Genomic DNA, 15,100 nt, shown 5'->3' on the forward strand with positions numbered 1-15,100 from the left:
ATTTTTGAAAAGAACCGGTGACGGATATCAAGCGAAAAAATCGAAAATATTGACAAAGGGTGAAATCGACCGTTTTCTATCAAGTGCAGATGACAAAGAATTCTTAATGATTAAGGTAAGATTACTTTTGTTGTTAGGTATTTCAATTATTAAGTATTTTGATTTTTTATAGGTTGGATTAATTCTGGGGATTGCCGGAGCTTGTCGAACTGATGAACTAGTCAATTTAACTGTAGATGATATTGAGGATGTAGGCTCTTCCTTGATTGTAAAAATTCCAAACACTAAGACAAAGATTCCACGAACCTTTGTGGTTACCGATGTGGGAAATATGCTTGAATTGTTTCGAAAATACCTGTCCCTTCGTCCTCCCCACGTCAAGCATAAGCGCCTTTTTTTGTACTACAAAGCAGGAAAATGTAGTTCGCAGCCAGTTGGCAAGAATACCATGGGAAAAATTCCGAGTGTAGTAGCTTCGTATTTAAAATTACCTGATGCTGCATGTTATACTGGTCACTGCTTACGAAGATCTTCAGCGACATTACTGGCAGATGCTGGTGTGGATATCACGACAATAAAGCGTCATGCTGGTTGGAAATCAACGACAGTCGCTGAGGGTTATGTCGAGAACTCCATTGAAAATAAGACCGAAATTGCTAATAAGGTTTTAGTAGATACCACTACTAGCGCAATCACAAAAACTGTAAATGTAAGCGAAAGTAATATTCCTTCTAATATTAATTTTGAAAGTTGTACAAATGTAACATTTAATTTAAATGTTAATAAATAATTTCAATGTTATCTTTTTTTTGCATGAAAAACGTTCTCCATAATGTAAACTCCCTTGGGAGCATTATACTCCCTTGGGAATAATCGACTACTTCTGTTTTAATTTTGATGTCATAGAAACTGATTTCTACTCCCGACCGTGGAAAAAATATATTATAAGTTTATTATAAATTCACGGTTTCAATCATTCGATGTGCCAACTTAAATTTCTAGTCACACTGAGATAGCATGTTTTTACCTAAAGGTCTGAGTTAGTATGTTTTCCAAGCTTAATTTGAGATAGCATGTTTTCCAACCGAAATCTAAGATAGCATGTTTTCGTACTAAAGCGTCGACATACGCCCATGGAGAAACGGGAGTACTTAGCGACGACCAATCTACCTTACGTGAAAGGTTGTACAGATAAAATCGAACATCTTTTGTAAAAGAGGAATATCAACACGGTATTCAACACTGTAAAGAAGGTGGCGGCAGCGTTTCCAAAGATCTGCAACAACGACCAGCTCCAGGGCCCCGGTGTGTACAGTATTCCTTGCTGTTGCGAAAAGGTCTACATAGGACATACAGAGAGACACATCAACACGAGGTTAAAAGAACACAAAAGTCACCTCAAAAATAAAAACTTGGAAAAATCTGTAGTAGCAAAGCATAGGGCGGACACAGTGGATCTGAGTGAAGCCAACATGGTGGTGAGAGAGAGAAGATTTTGGCCCCGACTATACAGAGAAGCATTAGAAATTTACAAAAATCCGAACAATTTCAACAGTGGCGGTGGCGTGGATCTGCCAGGTATATGGAATAGAGTCATCCGTGAAAGTAACCCACTGGAACGTCAACAACGCGTACGAGGTCACCCACCGGAACGTCATGAATCAGTGACCACATGAAATATAAATAGTGACAAGATTAGTAGAACTCCAGTTTCAGAGTAACTTCTGAAGAAGACAGCGATATGTCTCTCGAAACGTCAAGAGTTGTAAATCGACGACGTGGCAACCAGCCAGGAAATCATTCAACCAGGGCTGATTAGTTGACTGAAATACTTATATTCGTATATCCTGAAATAAACCTTAACTAATTTTTAATTAATAAATAATTACTACAGTTTTCTAAAGATAACCATGACATTCTCAACTTCAGATTTTCATCTGTATTTTTTTATGATGACCATATTACACCATTTTTATGACACCCTGCTTCTAAAGCTTTTCAAATTTTCAGTAATATGTAAACATATGCCTCTATATTTTTTCCTTATGACAAATGAAATAAAACCATTTTAAAAGGAAAAATCAAAGAGTAAATACCGCCCTTGTACTAATTCATGACACACATAAATCTACAAACAATTCGCACACAAGTAAGGAACATCGGCTCCTTGCACCTGCAGGAACTCAATCAAGTGCTTGAGCAGCAATCATATCGCCTAGCATAAAACAAATTCTTATACTGAATTGGACCAGAACTGATGGTTGGTCCTCATTATAGAAAAACGGAAAAAGCAAATAGAAACCGCAATTGTAAACGATGCTATGTGTATTTAACTTAAATTTCCATCTTAGTAAGTTCTATCACCATCTAAGTAAGTAAGCAAGGGCTTCGGGGGACCGCCTAGCCGGGTGTATTGGCCGGCGAATTTCGATCTGCCGCGTCAAGCATCACGGACGTGGGCCGGAATTTGGATGGGTGACCTAAGGCAGGCTCGGGGACGTGGCTGTAGTAGCCTACCAAGAGACCTGGGTCGCCCAACATTTGCCGCACGCGTGTGGTCCCCGATAAATTGTAATGAAAGCAGAGCAAGAAATCTCTGTAACTCAAGACCATGCTATCATACATAAACTGTACGAGACTTTGCCACCAAGCCATCCGTGTAGTAAATAAGATGGTTTGAAGAAAAGTACTCGAGTAATGAAGGAGGGTGTACAAGGGGCCTAATAAGGCCTAAGTGCCGTGGTGGAAGACAATTCCACCACCCCTCCGACATACATACATGCAAGGGCTTTGAATCATAGAAATTATTTTCCTCAATTTCGTAAATATCTTTTACATCACCTGAAAGTCCTCTTTTTTCTCCATTCCATCCAACCCTAAAGCACTGATTTAATAGAAAGGAGATTTGCATATATTTCATCTCCTCAAATAAACTGACACCTGAGTTCTTTCACGTCATATTTACTTAAAAAAAAAATATGTTTGCAAAGTTAAATGCAAAATCAGCAGTATGATCCGGGAGCGCTGTTGTTTTCTTTTTACTATGTATATTAAGTTTTTTTATTCCTGCTACACAGCATTCTTACCGTTTCCAGTTTAATAGCTGTTAGTTTCATTAAGTGGGGCGTTTATATGCGCAATTTTTGTCCAATATTTTAGAAAATCTAAGGAAATTAGAAACAATACCTCTTCACTGTGCCAGTTATACAAGTTCAAAATAAGGGAAAACTCGCATGTTTATCTTATTTTTTGAATTTTGCACACCTATTAAACATACAGAAAATCTAGTATGGTACTATAAACATAATCACACCCCGCAAAATACTTTTAGGAAACTATTAACACATGCATTAACCATAACTGTTGAGTATTATTACAAATTTGCTGGACAAAACAGGAGAGGTACATTTTCTGGTGTTTACATATTCTCCTTGATTTTTCAATGCGAAAAATTAAAGGGAGTTGCTGTAGTTTAGTGTTACGCTTCATCACTTCCTGGATGGATATACTTGTTGTCTTACAAAAAGTGTAATTTCGTGTCTATAAAACGCCAGCCTTTATAATATTTACAATGATCAATACGATTAGTATTTTTTAACCTTATTAATGCTTGCCCCTTAATTAAATATCAACTTAACATTTTTATTAAGCCAATGTGTTATTAATATATTCATTAATACAGTTTTTATTGAAGCATAGCTCTTACAAACGTCATTTAAAAATTTATGTAAAAATAAATTATTCCCGATCCGAGAAATAGAAAGATTGAGGGTTCCGGATACATAGTTCGATCATCCCTTTACAACCCATTTCATTTAAAATTTAGCTAACTTTAAACTCTTGAAAGTGGCTTCGAAACGGGAGTCGAAAAAGTCAAGACTTAAATAATATTTGTGTGTATAAGATAACGAATACAATCGTATAAATCAAATAGTCACATTTACGTGAAAAAAAATTACGGTCCTTTAAAAACTGCTGTTAATTTGTAAATAAAAATTATTCAGCCTTGTTTGTATTTTTCACATGCAGACCTAAAACTGATTAACTTCGCTGCAAACCAAGGTCTGACTTCCTTCTATACAATGGACTTTATACTACAATTATATTAAACATGGGTATGTATAGTTATGTGTTTAGCCAATAGAAAACTTTCGACATTTATATAAAAAATGTATTGTTTTATGCACCATTATGCATTATTTTATACGTTCCCTTGAGCGTAAAGTTACAAACTTAACATTCAAATTTTACATGCAAGGATAAACTGATATCAATATTTCTACAGGAAATAATAAGTTGAAATGCGTTTTAAATAACATATTCTCATGTACGGTTGTATGCCATACCTCCACTTAAGTATGTAATAAGAAAATTGTTAAACTTTTGAAAAAAAAAATGGGATTTGTAGTGCCACTGGTTGCACGTTTTAAAAATATTCTTGCCTTTTGCTGCTAAAGAAATATGTACATCCAATATACGATTATTTAAATGAAACACTAATTATATAATATGTTTACAAAGCTAGAGACACTATTTGAGGAGCAAATAAATCGTGGGTCATTTGAGTATGCTATTCGCACTTATTATACACAAATGAAAGATACACTGTCATTTCTTAAAAAAACGCAAACATTTATTCACATAATTTTCACAATAAAAGACACACGTCTCCATAATGAAAACTAATGTCGAACTGATGGTTAGTTAAAATTAAAGTAATTGTTTTATTTACTACAAAAAAAACGGAATAAAAAATTGACGGTACGCGATGGACACAAATGTTCACCTTTTTTTATGTAGTATGTGATTCGAGGATGACTCCAGAGGTCATCAATAAGTTTCAATGATTTTGATTGTTATTAATTTTAAGCGCCGTTTTGCAGTTTCAACAATGATTATTAAAAGCATTTTCCCTACAAATAAAAAACCCTCTCCAATTTGCAAATACCTTGTATTTTCAAAAATTATGATCAATATTCTCATCACACTGTTATAAAGTTTTTGGTCTATGTGATTGTTTTCGATGTTTTTTGTCTACAAAAATGATCTCCTAATTTGGAACAATCTGTTTAGCAACTAAATAAAAATGAAAAATAATAACGTCACATTATTCTCAATAGAGTATACCTTGAAACAGTATATCGAAATACTTTTAAGAAATCTGTTTACGAAATCCTTTTATCGCAATTTTTTTAAACAGTTCATTCTACATATTATTACGTACAAAATAACTTTTTGGTAAGTATTTAAATTAGGTACTTAGTATTTGGTACCTTTTGAGTCAACAGTTTTTTAGATATTCTTTTTATTTTAAGAGATATTTACCATATTTTTACAAAGAAATCCCCTAATGTTCATGTATTCTGAAACTAATTTGTTTTTTAATATATTAATTTTCAAAACATATATAGTGTGCTACCTTGTATAAATATTCTATCTTATTACTACATACTTTGACTATATCTTTATCTAATGTTTTCATTATAAACACTTAAAAAATCCCTTATCAAATAACACACTCTTAAACAAGTGACCTCAACCATATAATGTAATCTTTATCGCTTAGAAGATTAATTTGTATAAAAAATTTACGGCGTATATTATCAAATTGTCACTACAATGCAATATATGTATATTTCACAAACATTAACAATGTTAACATTGTTAATTTAAAACATAGAAAATAATAATAATAATAATAATAATAATAATAATAATAATAATAATAATAATAATAATATCTCTACTCCTCATTCTAACTACGAGAATTAGTCCAGAAGTCGGAGACTTGTGCAGGAGAGGAGGCGGCATATTATTATTAAGCAGGCCGCATTTGCGCCCAGGAACGACTTATGTTGGTAGGCCCTAACCACCATTCAGTGCAGGAATGAGGGAAACCTGGAAAACCTCATTAATTAGGGCGGTGGTCAAATTCCAACCGGTGTCAATCTCTCACATTGACCCAAGCCAACATCCTTCCACCCTACCATAAAACACACACACACAGAGGGTGCCAATCCTCCGTACAAGCATAGCTAATCAACGGTCTACCGGCCGCGGGATTCGAAACCCGGGCAGATAGTCGATTTAAGTACTGACACCTTAAACCGTGCGGCTATCGACCGAATTCCAGAACTAATAACAAAAAATGATCATAAATCCTTTTTATAATCTTTTCCAGTATTAAATTATTTTGTCATCTCAAAATGAAAAAAAAATCTGTATTGTTTATAAAAATTAACTTAATTTAACTATTTGGTCAATAAATACAATAATGAAATTACACTAATTCAATACTATAAGGTAATTCTAATTAGATAATATATACCTACTCAATTTGTGCAACAAAACAATGCCAACAAAAACTTTGTCCTAATTTTTTTTTTTGGTTGAAATAAGATATTATTTCTATTTACTGTTAATTTCAAACTATCAAAAGTAACTATTTCGTTTTAAATATGTGAATGTTTATTTATTTTGCAATTTTCTTAGCAAAGTTTATTGCATTCAATTTACAGTTAATTAAAATGACTGAAAGTAATTATCCGACACACAATAGTACCTAATTTTATATCCTAACATAAAATTGCACTAAAGCAAATTCCAATTTTGATTACTAGAAAAGGTTTATAACCGTACTAATTAAAAATTTAATAATACAAAGAAAAGTAAATAAATTATTAAAATGCAACGGATTATGTCTTTAAGTAGACGTATATGTTATTGCTATTAATATAATTATCAATAATTATACACGATGGTGTGATTTTCAGTTATCGAATCTCAGGAACAGATAGATTATACAGGGTGTAACTTTAAATGGGGTTCATATTTATATAGTTTTAGTGCAGCGATTTGAAGAGTCTATTTGTCGTTTTTTTTTTGACGTAGAACCAAGTCAGACATGGTAGGTTTTATTAAGTATGTGATTGGGCATATGAAATCGTATTTTACGACATTTTTTGTTGGTCGGGATCTTTTTAATTTCGAAAAACTAAAAAAAATCTATTTTTATGAGAATATGTTTTTTAAGGTCTCCACCGTTATATCTCAAAAAATAATTGTACCATCAGACTAATTTTTCTTTAAATTAGAGCAGACACAATAGCGCTTTTAACAGTACTAATGGATTTTATAAATCTCGCTTTTCATTTCGCTAAATATCAGGAAAACTTGATATTTAAATTTTGTGTAATACTATTTTCACCAATCGATAAACTTTTTTATTTATGATTTTTTTTATATACATGCAGCGAAGAAAATGAAGCTCAAACATTACATAAGTTTTTGAAATAATTAGTTTTTTCCTAAAGCTTATAGTTTGGCAACAAACGATTATTTCATAGCGCGCTAAACTGATACATGGGACGTCCAACGTAATGTGTAATCTACATAGTGTACGGCTTGCGGGATTTGGAGTAGGTACGTGCCTAATAAGCAGTGTGTAATAATCACCAGAATATATTAAGTTTTTAAGACAATGGAGTGCATTATTTGTAAGAAAACTATGCGGGATGATGACAAATCTGTAGTACAGAGATCTAGAATTCAAGATTTGTTGTCACTAATATCTAGTGCTGAAAAAAGACAAGACAATCGCGCAAAAGAAATTCTACCAAAAAAAAACGATATTTTAAATGGCGAAATTAAAATAATATACCATATAGACTGTCGTAAATCATATGCTAGGTTTCAAAACATTGATCTTCTTACCTGCATTTTGCAATCAGAAAGTGCCGCCGGTCTCTCAAATTATTCTGGAACTCGGTTAAAATTGCATACTTTTGAAATGTGCCTTTTCTATATCTATACTAATATTATAAAGAGGAAAGATTTGTATTTTTGTATGTATGTTTGTTACGAATAAACTCAAAAACTACTGGACGGATTTCGATAATTCTTTCACCATTAGAATGCTACATTATCCCTGAGTAACATAGGCTATATTTTTAATATCCCAAAATGTTTAAAATAAATGTACACCCATGCGAAGCTGGGACGGGCCGCTAGTTTGCTATAATAGTGGAACTAAAAAGAAGAAAGGCTTGATATATGTTCAAAAAAGCAATTAAACAATTTTAAATAATGTTTAGGTGCCTAAAGTATAGTATAGGTTACCTACTCAAAAGAACATCGATTTTAAACCTACTATAATAATTTTTTTAGGAAATTGTTTATATATTTTACTGCATAATATGGAATCTTTTTAGGCACTGAAAAGGCTACTTATCAGAAAATTATAAATGCTGCGAAAGATAGAACTGACATCGACATGCTAGCTAAATTAAGAGACTATGAAGATTTATTCGTGTTTGATGCGAAATATTATAAATTATGTTATAGCCATTATATTAGATATATATATCTAAATGAAACATTTTCTCACAAAAAAAGAAATCAGTACTCGATATGACCACAAATTCGCCAGGTTAAGTCCAACTCATTATCAAGTGGTAGTGATATTCAGGAAGATATATTCCTTCCCAAAGAAATGTCTTGTCTTTTGGCACTTCATTGTCTTACCGGTTGTGACACTACTAGTGATTTTTTTAAAATAGGAAAAAATCTACATTTGACGTTCTTAAAAAAAATATTGTCGTCCTTCAAAACTTATTAGAATTGCCAATGCTGTCTAATGACAAAGGTTTAGAAATCGTTACAAAATTGGTTCTTTTACTGTACAAACCCAAATATAAACAAATTCAGAAATGAAATGATCTAAGAATCAAATTAGCAACAACAACAAACAAACCATCATGAGAGCTTCCTCCAATTGACGGCGCTTTTTACCAACACTTTTTAAGGTAAATGTATATATTTAAATAATAAATTTCTTAGCTAATATATTATAATTAACTATAGCAGGTGCATGTATCAACTTAAAGTATGGTACAACAGCAATATAACCACCACTTATAAATTTCAATATTTTCCAATGATAAGTCAATTCCTGATTTTGTTCGGCAATCATTAAGCATTTATAGTTCCAATAAAAATTGTAATAATCGAAAATGCGGATGCGTTAAAGGTCTAAAATGTTATAATAAGTGTAAATGTCGTCTTTGTAATAATTTTATTAAATATTTCGACGTAGACGAAGAAGATGACGAATTAGAATGTTTTTAATATAGGGCCTAAATTGTCAAAATATAAAAATTGTGACAATAAATGATTTTTTATCAATAATAATTATTAATGGCAATTGTTATAACTATGGTGTTTGTCATATTGGTATATTTTTAAAATATGTCAAAATTTCATACAAACTAATTTTTTAAATAATAACTAATAGTTTATGCCCTTGAATAAATATAAGAATATNAAATTTTTCTCAGATTTAGCTATCAAAAATACAACTTTTTTGTTATTTACTTTTTTCCTATCTGGCTTTGTTTAGACATAAATAAAACTTTTTGTTTCACACAGTTTATTGTAAGATAATAAAAAAAATAAACAACACGGTATGGAGAAACAACTTATTGTATAAATAGACATCAAAGGAGCTGTTCGAAATGCCCACCATTTCGTTCTACACACAAATTACAGCGACGTATCAAAGACCGCCTAACGTCTCTCAAATGATGTGGAATTATTCTGAGAGCAGCGTTGCGGATTCGTCGTACAAGTTCCCTTGCGAGTTAACAGGCGTAGAGTAAACTGCATCCTTAATAAATCCCCAAACAAAAAAAATCCAAAGGTGTCAGATCAGGCGATCGCGGAGGCCACCCAACTGGACCTCCACGATCCTCCCATCTCTGTGGATACTCTGTATTCAGCCAGATTCGTGCCACCAAAGAGTACTGAGAAGGGCTTCCATCTAATTGAAAAAACGAGTATATTCTGTGTTGAAAAAGAACATCGTCTAGCATGTTATCATGCTGGGTAGTTNTACAAATAATGAACTCCATTGTCTTAAAAACTTAATATATTCTGATGATTATTACACACTGCTTATTAGGCACGTACCTACTCCAAATCCCGCAAGCCGTACACTATGTAAAATACACATTACGTTGGACGCCCCATGCATCAGTATAGCGCGCTATGAAATAATCGCTTGTTGCTAAACTATAAGCTTTAGGAAAAAACTAATTATTTTAAAAATTTATGTAATGTTTGGGCTTCATTTTCTTCGCTGCATGTATATAAAAAAAATCATAAATAAAAAAGTTTATCGATTGGTGATAAATGTATTACACAAAATTGAAATATCAAGTTTTCATGATTTTTAGCGAAATGAAAAAGCGAATTTTATAAAATCCATTAGTACTGTTAAAAGCGCTATTGTGCCTGCTTAAATTAAAAAAAAAATACTCCGATAATACAATTATTTTTTGAGATATAACGGTGGAGACCTTAAAAAACATATTCTCATAAAAATATATTTTTTTTATTTTTTCGAAATTAAAGAGATTAAGAAATCGCACCAAGTCTGGTTTGGTTCTACGCCAGTTTTTTTTTATTTCGATAACTAGGCGACTTAGCACTGCAATTTTGCTCGTCTATTTATAAATTAGTTTTATTTATATGTAGTTAGTAACATATCTATGTGTTAATTCATTCATATTAGCATGGTGACTTTAAAATAACACGTCGTTGTCGTAGAAAAGCAATATGTTTTCATTAAATTATTTTTCATTAGTTTCGCTGTGTTGAATAAAAAAATATATAATCAGTAAAGAATAATAATTAATAAATCATGTAAAAATTTTATTTTTGTTAGTAACAATAAAATGTTTTCTTTAATATTCGGCACTTCGACAACAGACATATCAAAAGAAATATGGTGACTATAAACACGTCGCTAAATTATACAAGCAATAAGTTTTACTAAATTATTTTCCATCGTAAATGCACACAATGTAGGTTGATTTCATACCCAACTTTCTTTACCCTGTTTTTTATAAATATTTATTTCTATAGACTATTAATGATAAACGTAACTCTTGTTAGGTATATTATATATGAGAATGCACTTTGAAATACACATTGATATAAAACGAATGCTTTAGTTGTATTATTGTTTCAGAAAAATTTAAATTTTCGCCAATATTATTAACTTTCATTTTTTAAATATTTTCTTGAAATTCTGTTGAAACACTTAAAAGTGAAACTCGTCTTGTGCAAATTTCAAAGTTTATAATCAATAACAAAGTTTTTAATTTATAAAAATCGTTTGAAATATGTGATATATAAAAACACATACGAACGATGTTGAAATTGAAATTTGAATAAAGCAGTCTTATACAGGGTGTCCCTCCGGGAACTGCGTCGATCGATATTTATTAAAGTACTGCTCCGAAAAATTTGAAAATTTGGCAACATGGCAATGTCCCTGGGGCTAACACAACTAAAATATCTAGAACTCTCCAGCATTTCCGATTATTTTAATTTGTTTGTTATTTATGGAAAATGTGACAAAGTAGTTTCAAGAACATGTGGAGAATTTGCTGCTTTTTTTCATAAATAACAAACAAATTAAAATAATCTTCATCAGTATAATATAAACGATCCCCAGGCATTTTTTATTTAAATATGTATTCAGCAAAAACTATTCAGACAAAAATTTGACAACTAACTTGGCAAACGTCAAGTTATTTCAATTGTTTAAGGAGTGTTTCTGGTCATGGCCAATTTGACAACAGGTTTGATATGACAAAAACTATCCAAAAAATAGAAAATTGCAAATATCTCTAACAGTAGTAACGGCAACCCTAACAATACTTATATGGCTTGAAAGGAAATTTCAATCTGCAAACGACAGAGTAAAAAAATACAGGATGTCCCATTTAAGTTAACAAAGTTATAGCTATTTGAAGTTATCAAATGTAACAGCAAAAATGAAACACCTAGTACTAAATGTTTTAATTTGTTGGTCATAATTTAGTTTTACTTCTGCCCTTTGCAGGTACCAAAAATCCACTTAATATTACGCTCCTGAAAAGAGTTATTAGCTTCTCCGCGGATCCTTATATTTGTCTTTTTTTTTAATTTTAATATCTACAATGCTATAAGGGGAATATTTAATAAGGTGACCCACAAATTTCACACTCAAATTGGTGTCGTATTTTCCTAGATATTAATCGATGCAGTCCCCGGTGGGACACTCTGTATATAAACCTGCATTTTTTTTTCTAAAACTACCCTTTACACAATCCATATTATTTGATAAATCTCTCAAAAGTTATGTCCAGATGTTCTAAGTCTAAATTTATGATATGAATAAGTTATACCGAACAAAAAAAATGATATTCCAATGATAATATACAAAAATGGTTAGGTATTTAATATTAGTATCTGTTTAATTCGCAATAAAAAAGTGCCTTTTGGTTTTTATCTCGTAGGTAGCTGACTATTTATTTCCGAACAAAACGGAACTAGCTATAATATTAATTTTTACATATTTTAGTTATTTTCTATTATATAGGGTGTCCCATTTATTCTAGGTGTTACTTTACTTTTACATTTTTATAAATAAATATTGGGTATAAGTATCACCGTTTCATTATTACTTAATTGCTTAACATCCTTATAGGTGACAATCTGTGCTCCCCAGTGTACTTTACAGATTGCTCAGTGACAAGGTCAACTGCAATTATATTATCAAAAAATTAAACAAGGTAATTTAAAAAAAAATCCTGTTTCACAAAATCAATTCCATGAAAAATTTAATATTCTCCAATTTATTTGATCCGAAGTAATAATATACAATGAGTATTAATGATGTAGATTTGTTTTGTTGATTCTAACTCAAATAAAAAATGATGCCATACCTATTTTTTTATGTACGTAAGCCTGTTATTGAAATTTCTCGACTATAATAGGTACCTATATAATTAAAAACGGTCATTATTTTTTCTACTAATTTCTACAGTTCCATCGAATCAATCAGTATTTAAATAATTTCCTAATGTAAAGATGTATATAGAAAAAAATGTTTTTATTTCCTTTAACGTAGAACAAACTTAAATTCATGCAACAACCTTTTTGTAATATTTGGTATTTACTATGTTTAATAAAAATTATTGTGAAGTTTTACTCTTTTATCACCAACATATAAAAAAATGTATATGATGCCCACCACGTGTTTTTAAAAGCATTCAAACTTACGTTTCTCATTCTTCATCTTCACTGCTTCAACATTCAAAGTATCAAAGGCGCTTCTTTCAATTTTTTTAACATCTTTCTCGGACATTCCCTGCGGCTCCAAAACAGCCCTACAAGCGTTCACAATATCCATTGTTCACTATCGTATTAATTTTCGTTTACACCAAGCACTATATATACGTACTACACACTTATTCGATTTGACCATGAATCTTGGAACAAGCTCTCGGGCGGTCTAGGTTAATGTGTGGCTCGGCACACGCACAGTTTGCAATGTTCCGCTGACTTGGAACTAACTGTATCCGCAGACTTGTATATCTATGCAAGGTAGAAACTGGAAACTGAAAATCGAATCGCGGTATTAGAAGGCTGTGAAAACCTCGATTGTTTTGAGTGAACATGCGGTGAAACAATCATTTGTTTCACGTAGGTGGATAAGGAAGTTAATAAGCGTCACCGCCGTTCGCCACATTCAAGACATTTTCGCTATACTAATATAACTGTAAATACCTATTGTGTCGCAAGTATATTTGTATACAATACCTATATGTAGATGAGAATATTTATCATACGAATAAAATTATGAAAACTTTTTGTATGTCTTCAATGGTATACAGGGTGTCCGCGTTTTTTGTAGCAGGACTTTCACATCTTGTACTAAGTCCTTTTAAAAAAAAAGTTCATGTAAACATATATACAGGGTGACCCATTAAGAATGGAAACACTCGCGTACAAAAGTTGTTTATGGACCTATTTGATCCGGGTTTTTTTTTAAAGATAGATCTCCAAAAGCTCTATCTTGATGCAAAATTTGAAGACGAAATTTTGATTTTCAAGGCCTACTACGAATTTTTTTTCAAGTGAAAAATAGCAAAATTTTGTTAGAGATTTTTTTATAGAAAATCTGACTACACCACTGAATTTAGGAACCCCTCAAATGCATTTGTACCAATTTTTGCGAAAAAAGTTTGCCCCTAAAAAAGTTATGACAATATCGGCATCACCAGTGTTTGCCGTTGTCGGTGAACCTATTCTTTTATAGGGAAACAAAATTAAATAACAAACACTAGTTTAATCATTATTAATAAGAATCATAAAAACTAGTATGCGTAAAATAAACAACAAGTTCGTCAAATTATTATTATTTCGTGGTTATTATGCCAAAACTTACAAATATTACCTTCTTAGACAAAAATAATTACATTTATACTTTTTTTATTCAAAAAGCCACTGGATTCTACAACCATAATCCAATTATTTGTGAAGAATTTTCCGAAAAAAATATTACGAGATATTCCAGAAAATAACGTTGCCTAAATATGATATGAACAAAATTTGATAGGCTGTGAAAAATAGAAGTTTAGACAAAAAATGTCAAACTTCACAAGTAGTGGCACATTGTAATATTTTATGAGCATGGTTAAATAAGTTTCATAATTCTTTGCGATGGCTCAAAGTTTGACTTTACATGACAAAATTTAAATATTACACCTTTCTGGAGAAAATGATCGGACGGCTAGAGAGGTGTGTATAATTTTTAACAACAGACATCCAGATAGACCTATAATTACGCATAGCACAGTTTTTAAAATAAACAATACTTTTATGGAATATGGTGCTGTATCAAAATGCATTTTAAAAAGGGACAATCAACAGAGAAGACGTATTCACGNCTGCTATCGTGGGATAGTTTTTGCAAAGCATTATACCACATTTTTTATTTTTTTTCCCCAAACTGGTACTTACTGTATTCCTCATTTCATCCTTCAACATTCTATCGCGTTTCATGGCCGATGCGTGAGATTTTTCCTCCCATTATTAACGTGATCAGAGTTGCATCATTGGTTTTGCACCGACTAAATTCAAATGCTCGTGAGGCCGTCACTCTGCATATCTTAACACATGCCAAAAACAAAGTCTTTTTGATATTTTATCAACGCGCAGTTGCTGAGCTTTATTTTATTTCCTTCTTTTAGAAACTTTGCAAGTACCT

General features: G+C 31.6%; 1 protein-coding gene across 1 annotated transcript in view; it reads right to left on the reverse strand.

The window, feature by feature from the left end:
• Positions 1 to 13,411, reverse strand: part of LOC108905467 — a 36,156-nt gene extending 22,745 nt beyond the window's left edge. Inside the window, exon 1 of the mRNA XM_018708336.1 lies at positions 13,111 to 13,411. Coding sequence (XP_018563852.1) covers positions 13,111 to 13,240 — 130 coding nt within the window. The 5' untranslated portion in view covers positions 13,241 to 13,411. The remainder of the gene's footprint in view (positions 1 to 13,110) is intronic.
• Positions 13,412 to 15,100: the final 1,689 nt, after the last annotated feature.

This window comes from Anoplophora glabripennis, unplaced genomic scaffold (genome assembly GCF_000390285.2).
Source record: "Anoplophora glabripennis isolate ALB-LARVAE unplaced genomic scaffold, Agla_2.0 scaffold267, whole genome shotgun sequence".
Classification (NCBI taxonomy): Eukaryota; Metazoa; Arthropoda; class Insecta; order Coleoptera; family Cerambycidae; genus Anoplophora; species Anoplophora glabripennis.